The sequence below is a fragment of the Meles meles genome, chromosome 11 (assembly GCF_922984935.1).
Source record: "Meles meles chromosome 11, mMelMel3.1 paternal haplotype, whole genome shotgun sequence".
In the NCBI taxonomy this organism is placed as follows: domain Eukaryota; kingdom Metazoa; phylum Chordata; class Mammalia; order Carnivora; family Mustelidae; genus Meles; species Meles meles.
Window position 1 is genome coordinate 50,762,760 of NC_060076.1, and position 19,772 is coordinate 50,782,531.

General features: G+C 38.3%; 1 protein-coding gene and 1 non-coding gene across 3 annotated transcripts in view; both read left to right on the top strand.

Annotated features, from left to right (window-relative positions):
- HAUS6 (HAUS augmin like complex subunit 6) overlaps positions 1 to 18,044 on the top strand; it is a 43,534-nt gene extending 25,490 nt beyond the window's left edge. The window contains exons 12-17 of one of the 2 annotated variants that reach the window (XM_046022853.1): positions 5,579 to 5,660; positions 10,892 to 10,958; positions 11,423 to 11,608; positions 13,433 to 13,568; positions 14,691 to 15,734; positions 17,182 to 18,044. In XM_046022853.1, the coding sequence (XP_045878809.1) occupies positions 5,579 to 5,660; positions 10,892 to 10,958; positions 11,423 to 11,608; positions 13,433 to 13,568; positions 14,691 to 15,734; positions 17,182 to 17,243 (1,577 nt within the window). In that variant the 3' untranslated portion in view covers positions 17,244 to 18,044. The remainder of the gene's footprint in view (positions 1 to 5,578; positions 5,661 to 10,891; positions 10,959 to 11,422; positions 11,609 to 13,432; positions 13,569 to 14,690; positions 15,735 to 17,181) is intronic. The other variant, XM_046022854.1, reaches the window with a different exon arrangement.
- On the top strand, positions 10,681 to 10,811 carry LOC123953690. Its single transcript, XR_006820944.1, has one exon. It is a non-coding gene; the product is annotated as a small Cajal body-specific RNA 8 (non-coding RNA).
- Positions 18,045 to 19,772: the final 1,728 nt, after the last annotated feature.

Genomic DNA, 19,772 nt, shown 5'->3' on the forward strand with positions numbered 1-19,772 from the left:
GTTGGGATTTCTGATTCAGTCCTTCATGTATCTTAAATTTCTCATTTGTATTTATAATGTCTTTGTAGCTCTAGGCTTGTGGTTCACTAATTATCTTTTTAGTTATATTTAATCTCTTTTTTGACATGTCCATTTAGTGTTTGGCTTTCATGGATGTGCTTTTCATTTGCTTCTTTTTCAAAAATTGCCTGTTCTTTTTCATGGTATCATCTTATTTCATTATGGTTCTTGTTTATTTGCCAAATATTTTAAATGTATTGATTTGATCTTATTCAATTTTTAAAATATCCCTGTGTTTCAGATACTTCTGCTTCTGTGTGTTCTGCCCACTCATTTTCTTTCTTTCTTTTTTTTTTTCTTAAATTTTATTTATTTATTTGACATTGGGAGAAAGCACAAGCAGGTGGAGTGGCTGGCAGAGGGAGAGGGAGAAGCAGGCTCTCTGCTGAGCAGGGAGTCCAATGTGGGGCTCAATTCCAGAACCCTGGGATCCGAGCCAAAGGCAAATGCTTAACCTGACTGAGCCATCCAGATGCCCCTGTCTGCTCATTTTCATAGTTGTTTCCTATTAAAATATTTGATTGGGTTGCCTGGCTGGCTTATTCAAAAGAGCATGTGACTTTTGGTCTTGGGGTTTTGAATGCAAGCCCCATGCTTGGGTGAAGGCATTATTAAGAATGAAATTAAAGGGGCGCCTGGGTGGCTCAGTGGATTAAGCCGCTGCCTTCGGCTCAGGTCATGATCTCAGGGTCCTGGGATCGAGCCCCGCATCGGGCTCTCTGCTCCGCGGGGAGCCTGCTTCCTCCTCTCTCTCTCTGCCTGCCTCTGTCTACTTGTGATCTCTCTCTCTCTGTCAAATAAATAAATAAAATCTTTAAAAAAAAAAAATGAAATTAAAAAAAAATTTTTTTTTTTTTTTTTTGGATTGTGACCTCAACTTCAGTGGACCCATCTCTGAAGGAGTCACCTGGGCCCTGGGTTGTAGAATGGCCTCTGCATGGTGACGTAGCGTCTCTGGTATTTCCCTTGAACTAGGCAGTTAATGTCTTTGGTTTGGGATTCCCACAAGTAGCCAATATAATTTTGGATTTCATACCTCCCTTTGAGTAGGCTAGGTAGATTTAAAATCCCACCCCCCCCCGCCCTTTTTTTTTCTTTTAAACCCAGGACCCCAGGTAGACAGCAAGCTTCCCTTTACTTCCCTGGTTAAGCTGGCAGAATTTTTATAGTCTTTTCAGGGGATGAGCAGCCTTTGCAATGTTCTGGCCTTATGGCAGTTTCTCAGATTGGAGGCTGAGAGGCCCGAGATCATGTTTCTTGTTATGTAGGCATTAAATCTCCATTGTTCAGCCCCAGAGCCTGCCATTTAGCCTTTGTGTCTCAGTTTGAGCTTAAATTCTTTCCATCTTTAGTTCTGGCATGTGATGATTTTTATTTGTGCTTCTGGGTATTCCTTTCTTTTTCTTACATTTTATTTTGCAGTTCTAGTGTATTTTTGGTAGGAGTCATTGTCTGCTGCAGCTTGGTTTGCTTTGTTCTGGTGAGTTCAGTTTTGTTTTAACCTCGTTATTACCTTGCTGTGTCCGTCCCCTCTGTTCTCTTCACATCTTAAGTGCTGTAGTTTGGTTTTCTATTTCTTGCCTTTAATTGTGTTCTAACTAGCTACTCTGCCTCCATATTCTACCTGTTTTGTGTTGCAAATGGTTATCAGTGATCCTTCTGTAGTGTAAATACGAAAATATGGTCCTTTTCATCTCTTGGTGTACTATACTTCGATGGCTTTCTAGCACCTTCAAGGGGAAGAAGTGTGCCTCATCTCTGCCTACCACCAGCAACTAGTGTTTATGTTGTTCCTAATTAGTTTATTGTCTACTAGTTTTGTGATACAATTCTTATATTTGTGTTCATTTTTAGAATGTTTTATGAATATCAGTAATCCCATCATCGTTAGTAGGTGCAAAAGCAGAGGATACTGAAAATGTTCATAATGTAGCATACTATTATGGTAGATTAAAAGGAAAAGTCCACACATTGTTTTTTTTTTTTTTTTTTAAGACTTTATTTATTTGACAGACAGAGATCAGAAGTAGGCAGAGAGGCAGGCAGGGAGAGAGGGAGAAGCAGGCTCCCCACTGAGCAGTGAGCTCGATGTGGAGCTCCATCCCAGGACCCTGAGATCATGACCTGAGTGGAAGGCAGAGGCTTAACCTACTGAGCCTCCCAGGTGCCCCACACACATTGGATTCTTATACAATAACACTTTGGACACATGTATATATAGGGACAGTCTTTCAGAAGCTAACATGTTAAAAGAAGAGGAGTTCCTGGAATAGGAAATACTCTGTAATGGAGCCATGGCTTTCTGCACCAATCTTGTTTCCTCTCATGCTTCCACTCAGATACACCCTATGCTATACCACACTGAACTTGTACCCTCTTCTCCCAGTACCTTTATGTCCTCATCACATTCCCCATTCCTGGGCCAGGTGCCTTTCTGTCTCCTTGCATTTCTGTGCATATTTCTCTCCTAATACTATAGCAGCATGCCATTCTCTACTCCTCAGTAGTCTTTTTCCTAGACTGACTCCTTGAAGCCAGGTCTCTACCTTTTCTTTCTTTGTCCTTGTTAGTATAGCAGTGGCACATAATTATTGATGCGTTGAGGAGTAAATAAATAAATTGACTGATGTTGTAGATGCTGAGCTGAAATATGCTATATAGTATAATTTTTTTGGCATTGCTAATCTTTTTTAAGATTTTGAATTTTTTTTAGAGATTTTTTTAAAGATTTTATTTGTTCACTTGACAGAGATCACAAGTAGGCAGGGACACACGCAGAGAGAGAGAGAAGGAAGCAGGCTCCCTCCTGAGTAGGGAGCCCGATGCGGGGCTCAATCCCAGGATCCTGGGACCATGACCTGAGCTGAAGGCAGAGGCTTTAACCCACTGAGCCACTGAGGTGCCCCTTAAGATTTTTTTTTTTTTTAGATTTTTTTTTTTTTAAAGATTATTTGACAGAGACAGTGAGAGAGGGAACACAAATGGGGAGTGGGAGAAGGAGAAGCAGGACCCCTGCCAAGTAGGGAGCCCGATGCGCAGCTTGATCCCAGGACCCTGGGATCATGACCTGAGCTGAAGGCAGATGCTTAACAACTGAGCCGGCTACCCAGGCACCCCTGGCCTTGCTGATTTATGTGGTAATTGCATTCTCTGTGTACGAAAACAAGAAGCAAGGCTATATCATATTGGAGAACTATGGACTGGCACTTTTTTTGAAATTTGGTTTAGTATAAACATACCATTTGAAAAAAAATGTTTTTAATTTCAGTTCAGTTGAGTTAACATAGAGTGTATTATTAGTTTCAGAGGTAGAATTTAGTGATTCATCAGTTGCATATAAAACTCAGTGCTCATTATATCAATATGTGCCCTACTTAATGTCCATCACCCAGTGACCCCATCTCTCCAGCCCCCTTCCCCTCCATCAACTCTCAATTTGTTTCCTTTGTTTATTTTAATTTTTTTTTTAAGATTTTATTTATTTATTTGGCAGCAAGAGAACACAAGCGCGGGAAGCAGCAGGAGGGGAGCGAGAACCAGGCTTCTGGTTGAGCTGGGAGCCCAATGTAGTGCTAGATCCCAGGACCCTGGGATTATGACTTGAGCCAAAGGCAGGCACTTAACTAACTGAGCCACCAAGGCACCTCTTATTTCCTTTCATTAAGAGTCTCTTTCGGTTTGTCTCCCTCTCTGATTTTGTCTTGTTTTATTTTTTTCACTCTTCCTCATCCTGTTTTGTTTCTAAAATTCCACATATCATTGAGATCATATAATAATTGTCTTTCTACAGTTGACTTATTTTGCATAGCATAATACCCATGTCATTTACAAATGGCAAGATTTCAGTTTTTTGATGGCTGTGTAATATTCTATTGTATATATATACCACCTCTATATCCATTCATCTGTCAGTGGACATCTGGGCTCTTTGCATAGTTTGGCTGTTGTGGACATTGTTGCCATAAATGTTGGGGTACACGTGCCCCTTCAGATCACTACATTTGTATCTTTGGGGTAAATTCCTAGTAGTGCAATTGCTGGGGCTTAGGGTAGCTCTATTTTCAGCTTTTTGTGGAACCTGTGTACTATTTTCCAGAGTGGCTGCAGCAGATTTCATTCCCTTTAACAGTGTAAGAGGCTTCCCCTTTCTCCGCATCCTCCCCAGCATCTGTCGTTTTCTGACTTGTTAATTTTAGCCATTCTGACTGGTGTGAGGTGGTATCATTGTGGTTTTCATTTGTATTTTCCTGATGTCGAGTGATGTTGAGCACTTTTTCATGTGTCTCTTGGCCATCTGGCTGTCTTCTTTGGAGAAATGTATGTTCATGTCCATTTCTTTGATTGGATTATTGGTCCTTTGGGTGTTGAATTCATAAGTTCTTTATAGATTTTGGATATCAGCCCTTTATTTGATAAGACATTTACAAATTTCTTCTCCCATTCCGTAGGTTGGCTTTTGGTTTTGCTGTGCAAAAAGCTTTTTTTCTTGATGAAGTCCCAGTAGTTCATTTTTGCCTTTGTTTCCCATGCCTTTGGAGATGTGTCTAGCAAGAAGTTGCTGCGGCTGAGGTCACAGAGGTTGCCGGTTGTGTTCTCTATGATTTTGATGGATGCCTGTCTCACATTTAGGTCTTTCATCTGTTTTGAATCTGTTCTTGTGTATAGTATAAGAAAATGGTCCTGTTTCATTCTTGTACATATGGCTGTCCAGTTTTCCCAACACCCTTTGTTAAAGAGACTGTCTTTTTTTCCATTGGATATTCTTTCCTGCTTTGTTGAAGATTAGTTGGTCCCTTTCTGGGTTCTCTGTTCCATTGATCTATGTGTCTATTTTTGTGCCAGTATTGTACTGTCTTTATGATTACAGCTTTGTAATACAGCTTAAAGTCTGAAATTGTGATGCCTCCAGCTTTGGTTTTCTTTCAACATTCCTTTGGCTATTAGAGGTCTTTTCTGGTTCCATACAAATTTTAGAGTTGTTTATTTCAGCTTTGTAACCTGCCACTCTTTTTATAAGAGTTTATTCTAGATACTCTCTATCTGTCCTATTTGTATACTTAACAGTTGAGTAATTGTCTTTTCCTTTTTTCTCTATTTTAAAGATATTATTTATTTATTTGTCAGAGAGAGAGAGAGCGCACACAAGCAGGGGGAGTGGCAGGAAGAGGGAGAGGCAGGTTCCGCGCTGAGCAAGGACCCTGATGTGGGACTTGATCCTAGGACCCTGGGATCATGACCTGAGCAGACTGACTTAACTGACTGAGCCACTCAGGTGTCCCATTGAGTAGTTGTCTTTATTTTTATTATTATTTTTAAAATTTTATTTATTTTATTAAAGCATGGGGATAGGACTGATGGGTAGAAAGAGCTGTCGAATAGTTTGTCTTTTTCTGTTAGCATTTATATTAGTCTTTTCTCTTTTCTTCTGTTCAGAAGTTTTTCTAGAATTTCAAGAGATCCCTGGATATTAGATTATATAAACATAATTAAAGAGTAATTAATGTTTATTTTCCTTTAGATTCACCTAAGCAACACGACCAAGAAAATGATTGCATGAGAGCCAGTAATACATCGGGAACTGTACATGATCTAGGCAACAGGTAAAACAAATGTAATTTTCATATTGACTATTTTCCTTTTTCATGAATTTAGTTTCATCTTCATCTAATTGCCATGCTTCTCTACTATGGGGTCATCTGTAATTTTCTTCTCATAACCAGAGAATATTTTTCTACCGTGGATCCACATTTTCAGGAAAGATTCAACATTTTTGATACATAGGCATTTGTCCCCCTTCTCTAGTTTGTCTAAATGTTGGGATTCATAGGGGATTATCTAATATTTGAAGGGGAAAAAAACACGTATGGAAATGATCTAATGCAAACTTGGGAATTTTTGCCTTTTTGTGTCTGTGAACTTCTTTGAAACTACTTGTGGCTTTGACAATCCAAGAGTTAAGAGCTTTTGAGATCATCTGGTCTCCTAGTTTTCAGACTGTTCTGCAGTGCCCTCTGATGCATCACTGGTTGACCATTTCCCATTTCAACCTGAGCAGCTAGTTCTTTTATCTGTATTATATGTTGGGGGTTTTACATGCCATTTAATAAAAAGAATTCCATGCTTTAAAGAAAAAAAGAATGGGAGGACTTCTGATTCAACCCAATTCAGAAGTTTAACAGATGAAAAAACTAAACCTTAGTTTATTATAATATCCTTCAGGAGTATTATTTTCTTTATTGCCTGTTTTCTTTATTAATTTTCCTGTTTTGGCTCTTTAAACAGATGCCAGATTATATAAGCCAAAATCTCTTAAATGTATATAATCCACCTGGGGAATATATGTATTCTTTTTTGAAACCAAGAATTATTAAGAAGCAATCAAAAACAGACATACTGTAGGGGCACCTGGGTGGCTCAGTGGGTTAAAGCCTCTGCCTTCGACTCAGGTCATGATCCCAGGGTCCTGGGATCGAGCCCCACATTGGGCTCTCTGCTCAGCGGGGAGCCTGCTTCCTCCTCTCTCTCTGCCTGCCTCTCTGCCTGCTTGTGATCTGTCAAATAAATAAATAAAATCTTAAAAAAACAAAAAAAATAAAGCCTCTGCCTTCGACTCAGGTCATGATCTCAGGGTCCTGGGATCAAGCCCTGCATCGGGCTCCGTGCTCCCCGCCCCCCCCACCCTGCTCTGCCTGCCTCTCTGCCTTCTTGTGATCTTTCTCTGTCAAATAAATAAAATCTTAAAACAACAACAGAAAAAAAAATCCCAGACATACTGTATAGGTGTTTTACTATTTTTTGTTTTCTGACTACCCTTTGACCTAAATAGGGGTCTTTTAGTCCAGCTTCCCCATGTAATTGAGGCACAGATATGGACACAAATTGCTTAGGATAATTCTAAATGAAAATTATAAATTTTAAATGAATTGAAGTTCTTGTCATTCTGTATACTCTTATTTAGTTAAGTTCAAACAGCATAACAAGAGTCAAAATTTAGATGTGAAATTGAGCTATTGGTGGGATGTCTGGGTGGCTCAGTTGGGTAAGTATCTGCCTTTGGCTCAGGTCACAATCACAGGGAGCTGGGGTCAAGTCCCACTTTGGGCTCTTTGCTCAGCGGGGAACCTGTTTCTCCCTCTGCCTGCTGCTTCCCCTACTTGTATGCTCTTTCTCTCTCTCTGACCAGTAAATAAATAAAATATTTTAAAAAAAAATTGAGCAATTAGTAGTTTCCTGTGTAGTAATTTTCTGATTTATAGGAGGTCAGGATTACATGTGGAATATATATTTTTATTCTTAGATCTGGATGTGATGTTGATTTTCAGAGTACCAAAAAAAAAAAAAAAAGAAGAAATCTATTGTGAAGACTTGACATTGAAGAGATAGTCAAGTTACTGGGCTTCACTGTTTCACTCTCTTACCATTGTTGTTCTTAAAGCATCCTGAGGGGAATAGTTGATGCTTCCCAGTCTCAGTTGTGTTTTTGGTTTGTCTTTCCTTGAGAGAGCAAATGAAATATTTGATTCAGGTTTGTTGCTGGACTAAAGATTGATGGAAGTAGTAGATTGATTCATAGATTGGATTTTATTTTATTTTTAAAGATTTTATTTATTTATTTGTCAGAGAGAGCGAGCGAGCACAGGCAGACCAAGTGGCAGGCAGAGGCAGAGGCAGAAGCAGGCTCCCTGTCGAGCAAGGAGCCCGATGTGGGACTCTATCCCAGGACACTGGGATCATGACCTGAGACGAAGGCAGCCGCTTAACCAACTGAGCCACGCAGGCGTCCCATAGATCAGATTTTATTAATGAACTCCATTCTTCTTCAAGATTCTTTCTTGAAGTAGAATTTTGTACTAAGATATACCATCAGAATTCTATAGGAGCCAGACACTTAGCCCCTAAGACTTTAGTTCAGATGGAATTTTCTTCTTATAGGAAAAAGAGATTGTATTAGATATACTTTGATTCCAGACTTACACTCTTCCAGGCCTTTAGATCTTTTAATTATCTTCTGGTACTTTAGTTATAGGTTTGGGTATTGAAGGGGCGAAGTAAAGAGGAAGGGTGTTGGTGGTGAGGGACAAATAAAAGCTCAATGGGATACGAACGATTATTCGCGCTTGATAGCAAAACAGAAGGAAGGTGAAGAATTGAGTCATGTGGAAAGCTTGTTGCTCAGAATTCTTTACAGTAAAGGTGTAGTAAAGGTTTTATTAGTAATGTGTAATGCAAGTAGACTGTACTTAAAATAATATCCTTTTTTAATGTATAGTTCAGCTGTTGTTTGTATGGCATCATCTTAATGTCAGTACCAGTGTAGTTAATTTGGAAATTCATATGTGGATATGATCAATAACAGCTATTCAATTAAAAAACATGGAAATAGTGTAATTTTTAGGGTAATTACTGTGTGTTATTAGCCCTTTGTTTTTTTAAAGATTTTTATTTATTTATTTATTTATTCGACAGAGATCACAAGCAGGCAGAGAGGCAGGCGGGGGGGGGGGGGCAGACTCCCCTGCTGAGCAGAGAGCCTGATGTGGGGCTCGATCCCAGGACCCTGAGAGATCATGACCTGAGCCGAAGGCAGAGGCTTAACCCACTGAGCCACCCAGGCGCCCCTGTTATTAGCCCTTTAATATCCAGTTGTCACCCACAGATACCAAATAGAAGTAGTTTTCTCCATAAGTCTCATGGCTGTGTTTGATCAGGGTGAGCTGATGGAAGCTTTACCATACTTAAAACCAGAATTCAGTGATTGGTGGTACCTTTGTTGTACACTCTGGGCTCAACGTTTCTTTGCAATGATTTCTGGAAGGGAGGGTTCCATGATATTTCTAGTGGTGGCAGTACAGTTCTAGACTTTTAACCTCTACAGGTCTCCTTTACTGCATTTCAGATATAGGGCAGTATGATCTTAACTTGCATGCCAACTAAATACCCTTCGTCTTAGAAATGGATGTCTCATTGCCTCTCTCTCTTACAGTTTCCCTTATATCTTTGTTAATTGTAGATATATTGTAACAATGAAATAAAAATGAAGAATAATTAGCTAAAATTTCTAACAAATCACTTATTGGACTTTTTTTGCAAGTTGTTTTTTTGGGCTTTATGTACAGACATAAATTTAATACATTCAGAATTTTCTAAACATTAATATCTGTAAGTAGAGTTTTTTGGTCGTTTCTGTATGTTAATGTTATTTTACTGATTTTTTACTTACAATGACTTTGTAACATTTCATTTATTTTAGACTTTTAGATTTTCCTCAGTTTTTTTACTACTATAAAAACTATGTCTTTAATTATTTTCTTTTGGATGTACTCTTTCCTTAGGATAAATTGCCATAATGGGAGCAACACGCTCTCTCTTTATCTGTTACAGTGCTAGGATTTTGTGGGCCTCAGTTTTGGCGTAGCAAGCGTGTAGAGAGTGACTGAGCCAGGGCTGCTTTAAAATTGGCTTGGGGAAAAAAAAAAATTGGCTTGGATTGAGATGTTAGCAGGGCTGATAGCATGTTTCCAATTCAGAAAAGGAGGAGAGGAAGGGAGAGAATATGTTTCCATTTTTGTCTTTTATGAGACTCTGTAAGAATGATCCAAATAGAAAAATTTGGTGGTGTCTATTCCTAGAACCTCATGCTCAAGTCACGTTTTATTCATTGAGTCAGTCAGTCCATTGGTTAGTTACAAACAGGTATTGCACTTCCAAGTACCAGGTGCTATGTTAGTTCCTGGCAATAGTCAGGAAGGACATAGTCTTTGTCCTCCAGGAGCGCACAGTCTGGTGCTGGCATCCTAGTGGCATCTTAGATTGCTAGCCGTGTTTCAAAGGGCTTTTGGATCACTTTAATGTTACTTTTTGGAAAAATTAAGATAAAGTCACAGTAGATGATTAATTTTTTCCTTTGACATCTGGATTATATCCTGTCGGGGCAAAGTTGAGCCTTAAGCAGTTTCAGTGGTCTTGAATTATGTTTGAAAGGTAGATAATGATTCCAAGAAGCTTGTATTTGAAAAGTTTGAAAAAGCATATTTGCTGTTACTTGAGATGTTTTAAAGCTACTAGTTTTGCACTTCTGGCTATGAACAGAAAGCAGAGCACCAACGTGCTTGATACTGAAAATGGTCTCTGTGGTAATAAAGTAGAAAAGCTTTGACCAGTGAGCAGACCCCATTCGTGATTGAATTTGAAAGATGAAGATGAAGTTATTGCTTTGACAGCTTTAAAAATTTAATAGTTTATTTTGTAATTGATGTGTAAGGTTTTTTATCCAAAGGGCCGAGAGAATCTAAGAGGGTAGGAATGCTATGTGTAGAATGCAGGAAACTGAAATTGAGCAACATTACAACTCGACTGTAAGTGTAACTAACATATGCACTATCACACAAGATTCAGCATAAGAGAAATTGATTTTGGACATGAAAGATTAAAATTTTAAGGTCTCTGTTACAATGAAATTCTGTGATCTGAAGCCCAAGGATAATGTAATAATGTGATTCTTGTTAGTTGAATTTGTGTTTACTGCGTACTCAAGTTTTGGAGTGTTCATGAAGTCATTTAACCTTATAAAAATGTTGTTGACTTAAAATATATAGTGATTAAGGAAAAATGTTTACCGTTTGGGAGGCTGATACACAAATGGGGCTGAAGTGCTGCTCTGATTGTCACCATCCCTCCCTAGAATAAACTGCCTTTCGATGACCGGGACGAATTGAGGGAAATCGTAACGGACAGATACGGGGCAGACAGTTTCTTTAGATTATTCAGATCTAGCAAGTGAAGGAATTCTTTCTTGTATGTAACTTGGATTTATTATCTTTTTTCCTTTTAGACCTGCAGCTTTCCTGTCACAGCCAGTTTCATCATCAGATAGAAACAGTGTAAGATTACTTGAAAAGGTATATTTTAGGGGCGCCTGGGTGGCTCAGTGGGTTAAAGCCTCTGCCTTTGGCTCAGGTCATGAACCCAGGTTCCTGGGATCGAGCCCCGCATTGGGCTCTCTGCTCAGCGGGGAGCCTGCTTCCTCTTCTCTCTCTGCCTGCCTCTCTGCCTACTTGTGATCTTTGTCTGTCAAATAAATAAATAAAATCTTAAAAAAAAAAAAAGGTATATTTTAAAACAATGTTTAATCTGATCATACTAACTTATGTTAAAATATTATTTTTGCCGCTGTCCCAGTTAATTTGTACTTACATATGTCCTGTTGCTTCTAAATGGAAATACTGGAATTATTTAATTGTGCCAGTGAACATAGGATTTCACAATAATGATAGCCTTTATAGGTTTGTGATAACTCAAGAGCCTCTAATGAAGATCAGCCAGAGTCCTTAAAGTTTTAACATTACATGTCTGCCTCCTTTAGGACATGAAGATAAGAACTCCTAGAGAAGGAAATGAAACACCTTCTAAGAAGACACCAAAATTTGAAGTGAAAGACTCTCTGTCATCAAATACTGCAAGGAGTACAGAGAATACTGCATTTGCAGGGTCTCTACCAGCTAAAAATAGGGATATATTCCAAAAAGAGCAAGATCATCTGGTAGAAGAGGTTAGAAAAAGATTGTAATAAGTACTCTGAAATATCTATTATTTTCTCATTGGGGTCGAGATTATAAACGAAGTTATGGTTAATTATCGAATAACTGGGGTTAATTTGGGAAAGGAGGGCATAGATAATGAAAATTTTGGTTAGAGCAGACTTGGTTCTTCCAAAAAGTAGAAATAGATTTAATATAAACTTATTTAAGATTATATCCATGGTTTAGAAACCATGTTCCATTCTATAAATATCATCCTCCGAAAGTATAAAAATAACACAGTTATGGTGTTTTTGGAATGAACCGTTACATGAATTGTTGTATAAATACATCCAGTGATTATACTCTATTAAAATAATCTGCTTTAAAAAATAATCTGAATGTTGCTGTTGCTTACTTAAGCTTCCTCTTTTTTTTGAATATTAGAACAAAAACTATATGCAATATCATATTATCACTAAGCATAGTGTTTATCCTTCTGCTTTCTAAATATTTTAAGAAGTCATTAAATGCATCATAGTTCATGAACTTAGTTTTCCTGACAAGTGACTTTGCATGTGTCTACATAATGCTACTGTTGGTTGATAGTAATATTGTACTATTTACTGCAGAAGTTTACACAGATTCTCAAGCCATTCTCTGATGTTATTTTTATTATGTTTCCCACAACATCCCATAACATTGTTTGATTTTGGATAAGGAGCCTGAAAATAAATCAGCTACTTTATATTGCTGAGAGACTGAAAGAAAAATTTGGTTTAGTGCATATTGATTCAGGTATTGGAGTTTCCTCCTTTATCTCAATCTTGATCAAAGAAAGTGAACAAGGTCCAAATAAGAGAGCTGGATGTCTAGTCATGTTCTTATTTGTAACATGAGGTTGAACCGTTTCATGGTCCTCAAATACTTTAAAATCTTTCAGGTTTATATTATTTCTCTTTGTTGGTTGATGAACTCCACATAAAGGATGGTCAGTCTGTTTTTCTTACCTGATATGGAAGGAAAGACATTTTCAATGAAAATAATTTATATTAGCAGCAGAATGGGATGGGATGGCAAAGGAGAGTCATAAAATCTCATAAAGCTCTGAAAATAAAGTGAAATTAATTTTCTTTAATAGTGTTTGTGACAAGAATTATTTAGTATTTGAATTCTAAGAAGTCTTCTCTTTTCATGGGGGGGTATGGGGGTCTATTTGATTATGGTTGTAGGACGTTTATATTTTAGGGCTCTTGGGGCAGTGTTTTTAATGTGTGTGTTTTTTGTTTCCCTGTTTTATTGAAATTAATATACAGTACTGTTTTCATATTGTATACTTTTTCTGTTTTAGAATATATTCCTGTGCCTTGTCCACTAATTTATTATCTGATAATGAGGTTGCTGGCAAAGATGTATGTTGTCAGAGTGTATTTTATTTAATAGAGGTGTTACTGTGCAAGTGGTTTATATAATTAAGACTCTGCTTGCTTTAAAACTAGTCACTTTACCTGATACAGAATTGTCAAGTTCAGAGATGTGGCAGATAGTACCTTAGGTCACTGTGTAGTCAGGATTATTTCTGAATTTTCTCAGGTATAAAGATTTTTACCTTCCCTTTATATGGAATATCCAGTTAAGATGAGAAGGGAGGAAACAGTTTTGGGTTTAACTTCACCTTATAGGATTGTGCCTTGATAGATGATATAGAGTGGCTGGCAGCTATGTTTCTGAGTGACTTTTTGTGCGCTCTGCTGTAGTAGGGGCTGCTGACTTTCGGACTAATTTGTTCTCATCAGGGCTTTTGTTGCATTCTACCAATGAATGTGGTAATTTTTGCTTTACCTTTTCTGTTTTAGGTTGCAAAGGCCGTTTTATCTGATTCACCACAGCCCTCTAAAGGAAGAGAAGTAAAATTAGAGGAACTATTTGATTCTTTAGTGTCTAACCCATTCTTAACAAGGAACCAAATTCCCCGAACGCCAGAAAACTTGAGTAAGTGAATAATGATTTCTATCACTTATTTTCTTCTTAGACATTACTTAGACATTAGTACTGTTAGAACCATGGTTTGACAGATCTTCTGGAAACTCAATTTAGAATTCTTTTCTCTTTCAGTTTAGTGGCAATGGCTCTTTATTTGCTTGGATGTAAGGGACTTTTACGGAAGTATTACATGTGGGTGTTCTCACTGATACGCAGTCATTTGGAAGTAACTTCCAAATAACATTTGGAAGAAATGTTATTTTGCCGTGATACTCCACAGTTTTGTTTTTGTTGTTTTACTTGGCTCTTTCCTAGAAAATATTTCAATTGAGTACTTTTAAAATACCCTCTGCCTCCACATCTGACCTGTGCTCAACATTATTTATAGAGCACCTAGGCTCTCTCCTTCCAGTCAGCAGCTAGCAGCATCAGCCCAAAATTGTGCATATAGAAATATTTTCTACCCCTCTCTAGCTAGCTAGACTGCCTAGTACTTTTTTCTTATAACCTATAATCTGTGTTGGCCAAATTCTGATTTCATTGTCCTTATGGCACATCATCCTGGCTGAATTCATATTTGAAGTTAAATTGATTCAGTTCAGGTTGAACCTTGCCACAGTCTGGATCAGTGGTCAGCAGACTCCAGGCTCTGAATCAAATCTGGCTTGCCCTGTGTGTTTTTGTAAATAAAGTTGTATTGAACACAGCCTTGCTGATTTGTCAACATAATTGTTTGTGGTTGCTTTCATGTTATAGTGGCAAAGTTCAGTTGTCACCACAGACCAATGGCCTACAAAGCTTAAAATATTACTATCTGCCCTTTATAGAAAGTTTGCTGAACCCTGCTTAGAGGATGAGAAAACATCTTTCTAATACCTGTAATTCGTATGTGCTGAGTGAAAGTATATGCACATTTCAGGGAAAGCTTTTGTTATTTGTGATCAGATGGAGAAAGAGTTCTTTGATGATGTTGGTCTTTGGTTTATTGTTTAGTCTTGTCATCCACTGGGCACATCTGTGGAACATATACTGACTCGCTAGTTTTTTGTTGAGCACTAGAAATGAAAATTTTAATTGCATGCTCCTGTTTGGAAATATTAATGAATTTTGTTCCCTCCTTAATTTAATTAGTAAGTGAAATCAGGAGCTCATGGAGAAAAGCTGTCAAAATGGAAGATAACGGAAGTACAGAACCAATTCAGATGGATACTGAACAGAGAGAAGAATTGCCAGAATCCTTACCTGTGTCGCATAACCCAGGAGAAATTAGCAGGACCAGCTCTCTTGCAGCAAGCACTGGATCCCATTGTAGCCATTTCCATTTACCTGAAGAGAACGTTGTTTCAGATTGCCTCAAGTGTGTGCCCCAGAAACATGTAGTGACCAGTTACATAGGTGAACCATCGACACAAAATCAGTCAGATTTGTTAAGTAAGAAAATAAGGTGCAAGGAAGGTTTGGAGCATGCAGTGTTACAGAACAAGGCTTTAGAAACTAGCCAACCAGAGACAGTCTCCCCTGCTCTAGGTAATAGGAGAGTTGTGATGGGTAGCAATGAAGAGGAGTCTTCTATTGACCACTTGCAAGCTTCTTACAAGGAACCTTTCATGCATAAAAGTATGTTATGGGACTCTTTTCAATTATTAAGTGGAAGTAGTTCCAGGAGCTTAAAGGATATTGATGTTGGCATATTACATGAAACGCTTCCAGAAGAAGTTGGTAACTTAAGTCTTAATAGCTCCAGTAGTACAGAAGCCAATTTTAAACTAGAGCCAAATAGTCCTCTGCATAGTGGCATTTTTCCAGATAGTGTTGCGGGAGAAAGACCAACTACTCCAGAATCAGACTATAATTTACAGGCTATTTGCCGTAGGTACGAGGCTCTGAAAAAATCTCTATCCAAGAAAAGGGAAGAAAGTGACCTTTCTAATCCTGAAACACTTGAAGGACACAAACCAGAATTGAGCCCTATGCCCACAAACCTGCAAACAGATGATATGCTTGACTTTTTGGGCACTCAAGATTTGCACGTTGACTATACAAAACCATCTTTACACATGTCTCTTGGTGAAAGAAAACGGTCTCTTTCACCACTAATTAAGTTTTCTCCAGTTGAACAAAGATCGAAAACTGCAATACCATGTAGTCTTGGAGAACTTCTACCTAATTTAAAAGGTAAGATTTAACTAGACCTGCGCATATTGACCTATTGAATTTTTCTCTCAACCTGTTGTAATGTCATATGCATTGACTGCTGCATGGTCTTTATTGTTAATGTGATAAAACATTCTCTGTTCCTTTGACAAGCATGAGAAGAGTGAACATCTCACTTCTTTGGGTACTTTCGAATCTCAAGTGACAGGTGTTAGTTTACAGTTAGTCTGGGACAGGGTGGAAAATAAAACCAAAACCCTGAAACCTATTGGTTTTATAATACAATCAAATCTTGTCAAAATCTTGGCTCGTGGAGGATGGTTCTCAAAATGTTGAGTAACACTATGTATGTCAAATATCATTTTTTAAAAAGATTTTGTTTATTTATTTGATAGCACAAGTAGGCAGAGAGGCAGGCAGAGAGAGGGGGAAGCAGGCTCCCCCCTGAGCAGAGAGCCTGATAACAGGGCTCAATCCCAGGACGCTGGGATCATGACCTGAGCCAAAGGCAGATGCTTTAACCCACTGAGCCACCCAGGTGCCCCTCAAATATCATTCTTGTAGTAATATAATATCTGTAATTTGTTTTGAAATAAATTTGAGGGGGTGGATAATAAAATAAGAAAGGTTAGTGTGTGCGTTTCCTTGCGCTGCCATACAAAGTACCACAAACTGGGTAGCTTAAAACAACAGAAATTGTCTCTGGAGACAATAAGTTCGAAGGCTGGAATCCAGAATCAAGGTGTGGCAGGGCCGTGGTCTTCTGAAGCCACCAGAGGAAGATCCTTCTTGACTTTCCCAGCTTCTGGTAGCCCCAGGTGTTCCTTGGCTTGTGGTAGCACGGCTCTAATCTCTGCCTCTGTCTTTACATGTCTTCTCTTGCATGTCTTTGTGCCTTCTTTATAAGGCCACAGTCATAGAGAGGTTTAAGCACCGGCCCTACTCCAGACTGAACTCATCCTAAGGATTATATTGTTAATGACCCTCTTTCCAAATAAGACCACATTCTGAGGTACTGGGGTTAGAAGTTCAACATGTCTTTATGGGGTACATAGTTCACATAGCAGTATTAATTATTGAAGCTGGTTAATGGATACATTGGGCTAATGATAATTCTCTTCATTTTTGTATGTTGAAAATTTTCATCATAGAGATTTAAAAAAAATTCTGTTCTTAAAGCATGTTAGAGCAAATATAGATCTGGTGATATAGATTTGTTATATGTCACTCTGATATGATTGTTAATAATTAGACACTGCTATATTGAGAAGTGTTCTAAGAGGGATGTTTTGATACTCTCTGGAGAAAAGGTACCTCAGTGAGAATAATAGTATGTTTCATCATAATTATTTGCATGTGAACATTTTACTTACGAAGACTGAAATTTGCTATTTAGAATCTGTCCTATTTAATTTTTTCTTTGTAATGTTTGATTATCCTTTTCTCTTTTTTAAAATCACCTTTGCAGAAGAAGAAATCTTGAATAAGAGCCTTGAGGCAAACGAATTTCCATCAGACTTGAAGAGATGAAGCAGAAGCCCAGTCAATTTAACTATGATGTACTTAAATTTAAAGCAGTGTCACAGGCTAAAAACGGATTTATAATTTAAATACACGTTGAAGTATAACTCTTTTTCAAGGTCTAAAAAATCCTAAATAATGCCTTTTAGCAAACAATAGTTTTTAGGTAAAGAAAAGTATGTTTGGGTTTTCTCCTTGAATGGGTCTGGGGTAAAATGGGAAGTATTTGGGAAGCAGATATCAAGTTTTGTGAAGCCATTTTGATTCCTTGAATAATTTGTAAGCATTAATAGTAAAGTATTAGTTTAATTTGTTATAATTTCAGTTGATTAGCAAACATGAGTGGTTTTTGACACACTTTTATTAACTGGTTAACATAATAACCATTGAATACTGATCTTTCATTTTAGGGAAATACATAACTTTTATTGTTTCTTTATGGAACATTATAGTACTAACCAAAAAAAAGTGAGAAAATAGTACCTTGGGATATGTAGTCAAGGTGAGAAAAGTTTAAGTTTGGGAAAGCTCTAAACAGGCATAATGAAGTAGTAGGTTGGTCCTGGAGAATGTTTGATGGAATAAAGTGTATGTGATGATAAGTGAAGACTGGGGCAGAATGAATTTAGAAAAAAGGAAAAAGATGGAAAATGACTAGACACTTTTAAGGAACACTGTCAAAATATAAATCCATTCAATGGGTTGTACAGCAGATTTATATTTAGTCTAATTTAGACTTTGAGAATTTAATTTAACCCTAGTTTTATATTTTAACAGGAAAAATGTAAATTAAAAATTTGTTAGTCTCTGTTTACTGTTGTTGGTTTATTTGGGGGGCATGGTTTTTAGGGAAAGCAGATAATTTACTGTTTTACTTTCCTTCTCAAAAACCATCAGTATACCACGGACTATGCATAGCTTCAAAGTAACTTAAGAAAACTGAATTCGGGGTGCCTGCTCAGTGTCACAGTTAAGTCCTTGGTGAAGCTAAGACTTTGACCCTGTTTTCCTTCCTTTTTTTTTTTTTAAAGAGAGGCAGGCAGAGAGAGAGGAGGAAGCAGGCTCCCCGCGGAGCAGAGAGCCCGATGTGGGGCTCGATCCCAGGACCCTGAGATCATGACCTGCGCCGAAGGCAGCGGCTTAATCCACTGAGCCACCCAGGCGCCCCCCCTTCCTTAATATACCATAAGACCTTCTACAAGTAACTGAAAGGCCAGGATAAAGGATATGGCCACAGGAGTTGGCCTCCTGTTGACTTTGTGGACTGAATGGGAGACAGAGTTGAGGCCTCTCATACAGTAATGTGCCTCACTCTGTTGAGATCCCTGGCTGAGAAAATGGCTCATCTCTACCATCCAAGTGTATACATGCCTTTGTGAACCAGGAGCAATGAGCATGCACTGGAAAGGTGATAGCACTTAATAGTACCCCAATTCTTAACCATCAAAACCTTGTCCATTTGTCAAGAAACTTGTCAGGAGGGGGGCAAAGTTGAAGGGAAGAGTTCTGGAGGTGGATGGGCTCAGTTGTTCATCTTTCTTCACTCATTTTGGGCTTTTGCTAAGTTGTTTGATCACAGTTTGAATGTCAGTCTTTTTTTGAGAAAAGAGAAGAAAAGCATATACAACTCCTTTAATTACAGAGGAAAAGAAAGAAGGGCAGTTTCTTCTAGGGTGCTATATTCCTGTTATTTTTTTTTTAAGAGAGAGATCACAAGTAGGCAGAGAAGCAGGCAGAGAGAGAGAGGGAAGCAGGCTCCCTGCTGTGCAGAGAGCCCGATGTGGGGCTTGATCCCAGGACCCTGAGATCACGACCTGAGCCGAAGGCATTGGCTTTAATCCACTGAGCCACCCAGGTGCCCTATATTCCTGTTATTAATTAATACAACAAATCAATGACTATAGATCTACTGGGAAACTGTCCTCCAGTCTGCCATAAGAAAGCCCACTAACCTGTAAATCCAAAATTAATGTATTAGGGAGGAGGTAGGACTGCTAACATCCACAGTGTGCCAGGGCCATTCCTAGACATTTAATACATACTGTTTCATTTAATTGTCATAACTTTAAGGTAGTGGTTATTCTACCTATTTTACGGACAATGATATTGAAGCTAGGGAGCTTAAGTGTCGTGTCTAAGGTGGACTCAAGGGATAATCTGGGATACATCCTAAAAGCTGTAGATTCTTTAAGTCTAAAATGGGGATTAAGAATCTACGATTTAGGGACGCCTGGGTGGCTCAGTTGGTTGAGCGGCTGCCTTCGGCTCAGGTCATGATCCCAGCATCCTGGGATCGAGTCCCACATCGGGCTCCTTGCTTGGCAGGGACCCTGCTTCTCTCTCTGCCTCTGCCTGCCACTCTGTCTGCCTGTGCTTGCTCTCTCGCTCTCTCTCTGACAAATAAATAAATAAAATCTAAAAAAAAAAAAAAAAAAAAAAAATCTACGATTTAAATATTCTTCCCTGGTAATTCTTAAGTTCAATAATAAGATTTAGAAGCACTGCTGGGGAATATAGAAGTCACATTTAGCCTTGGGG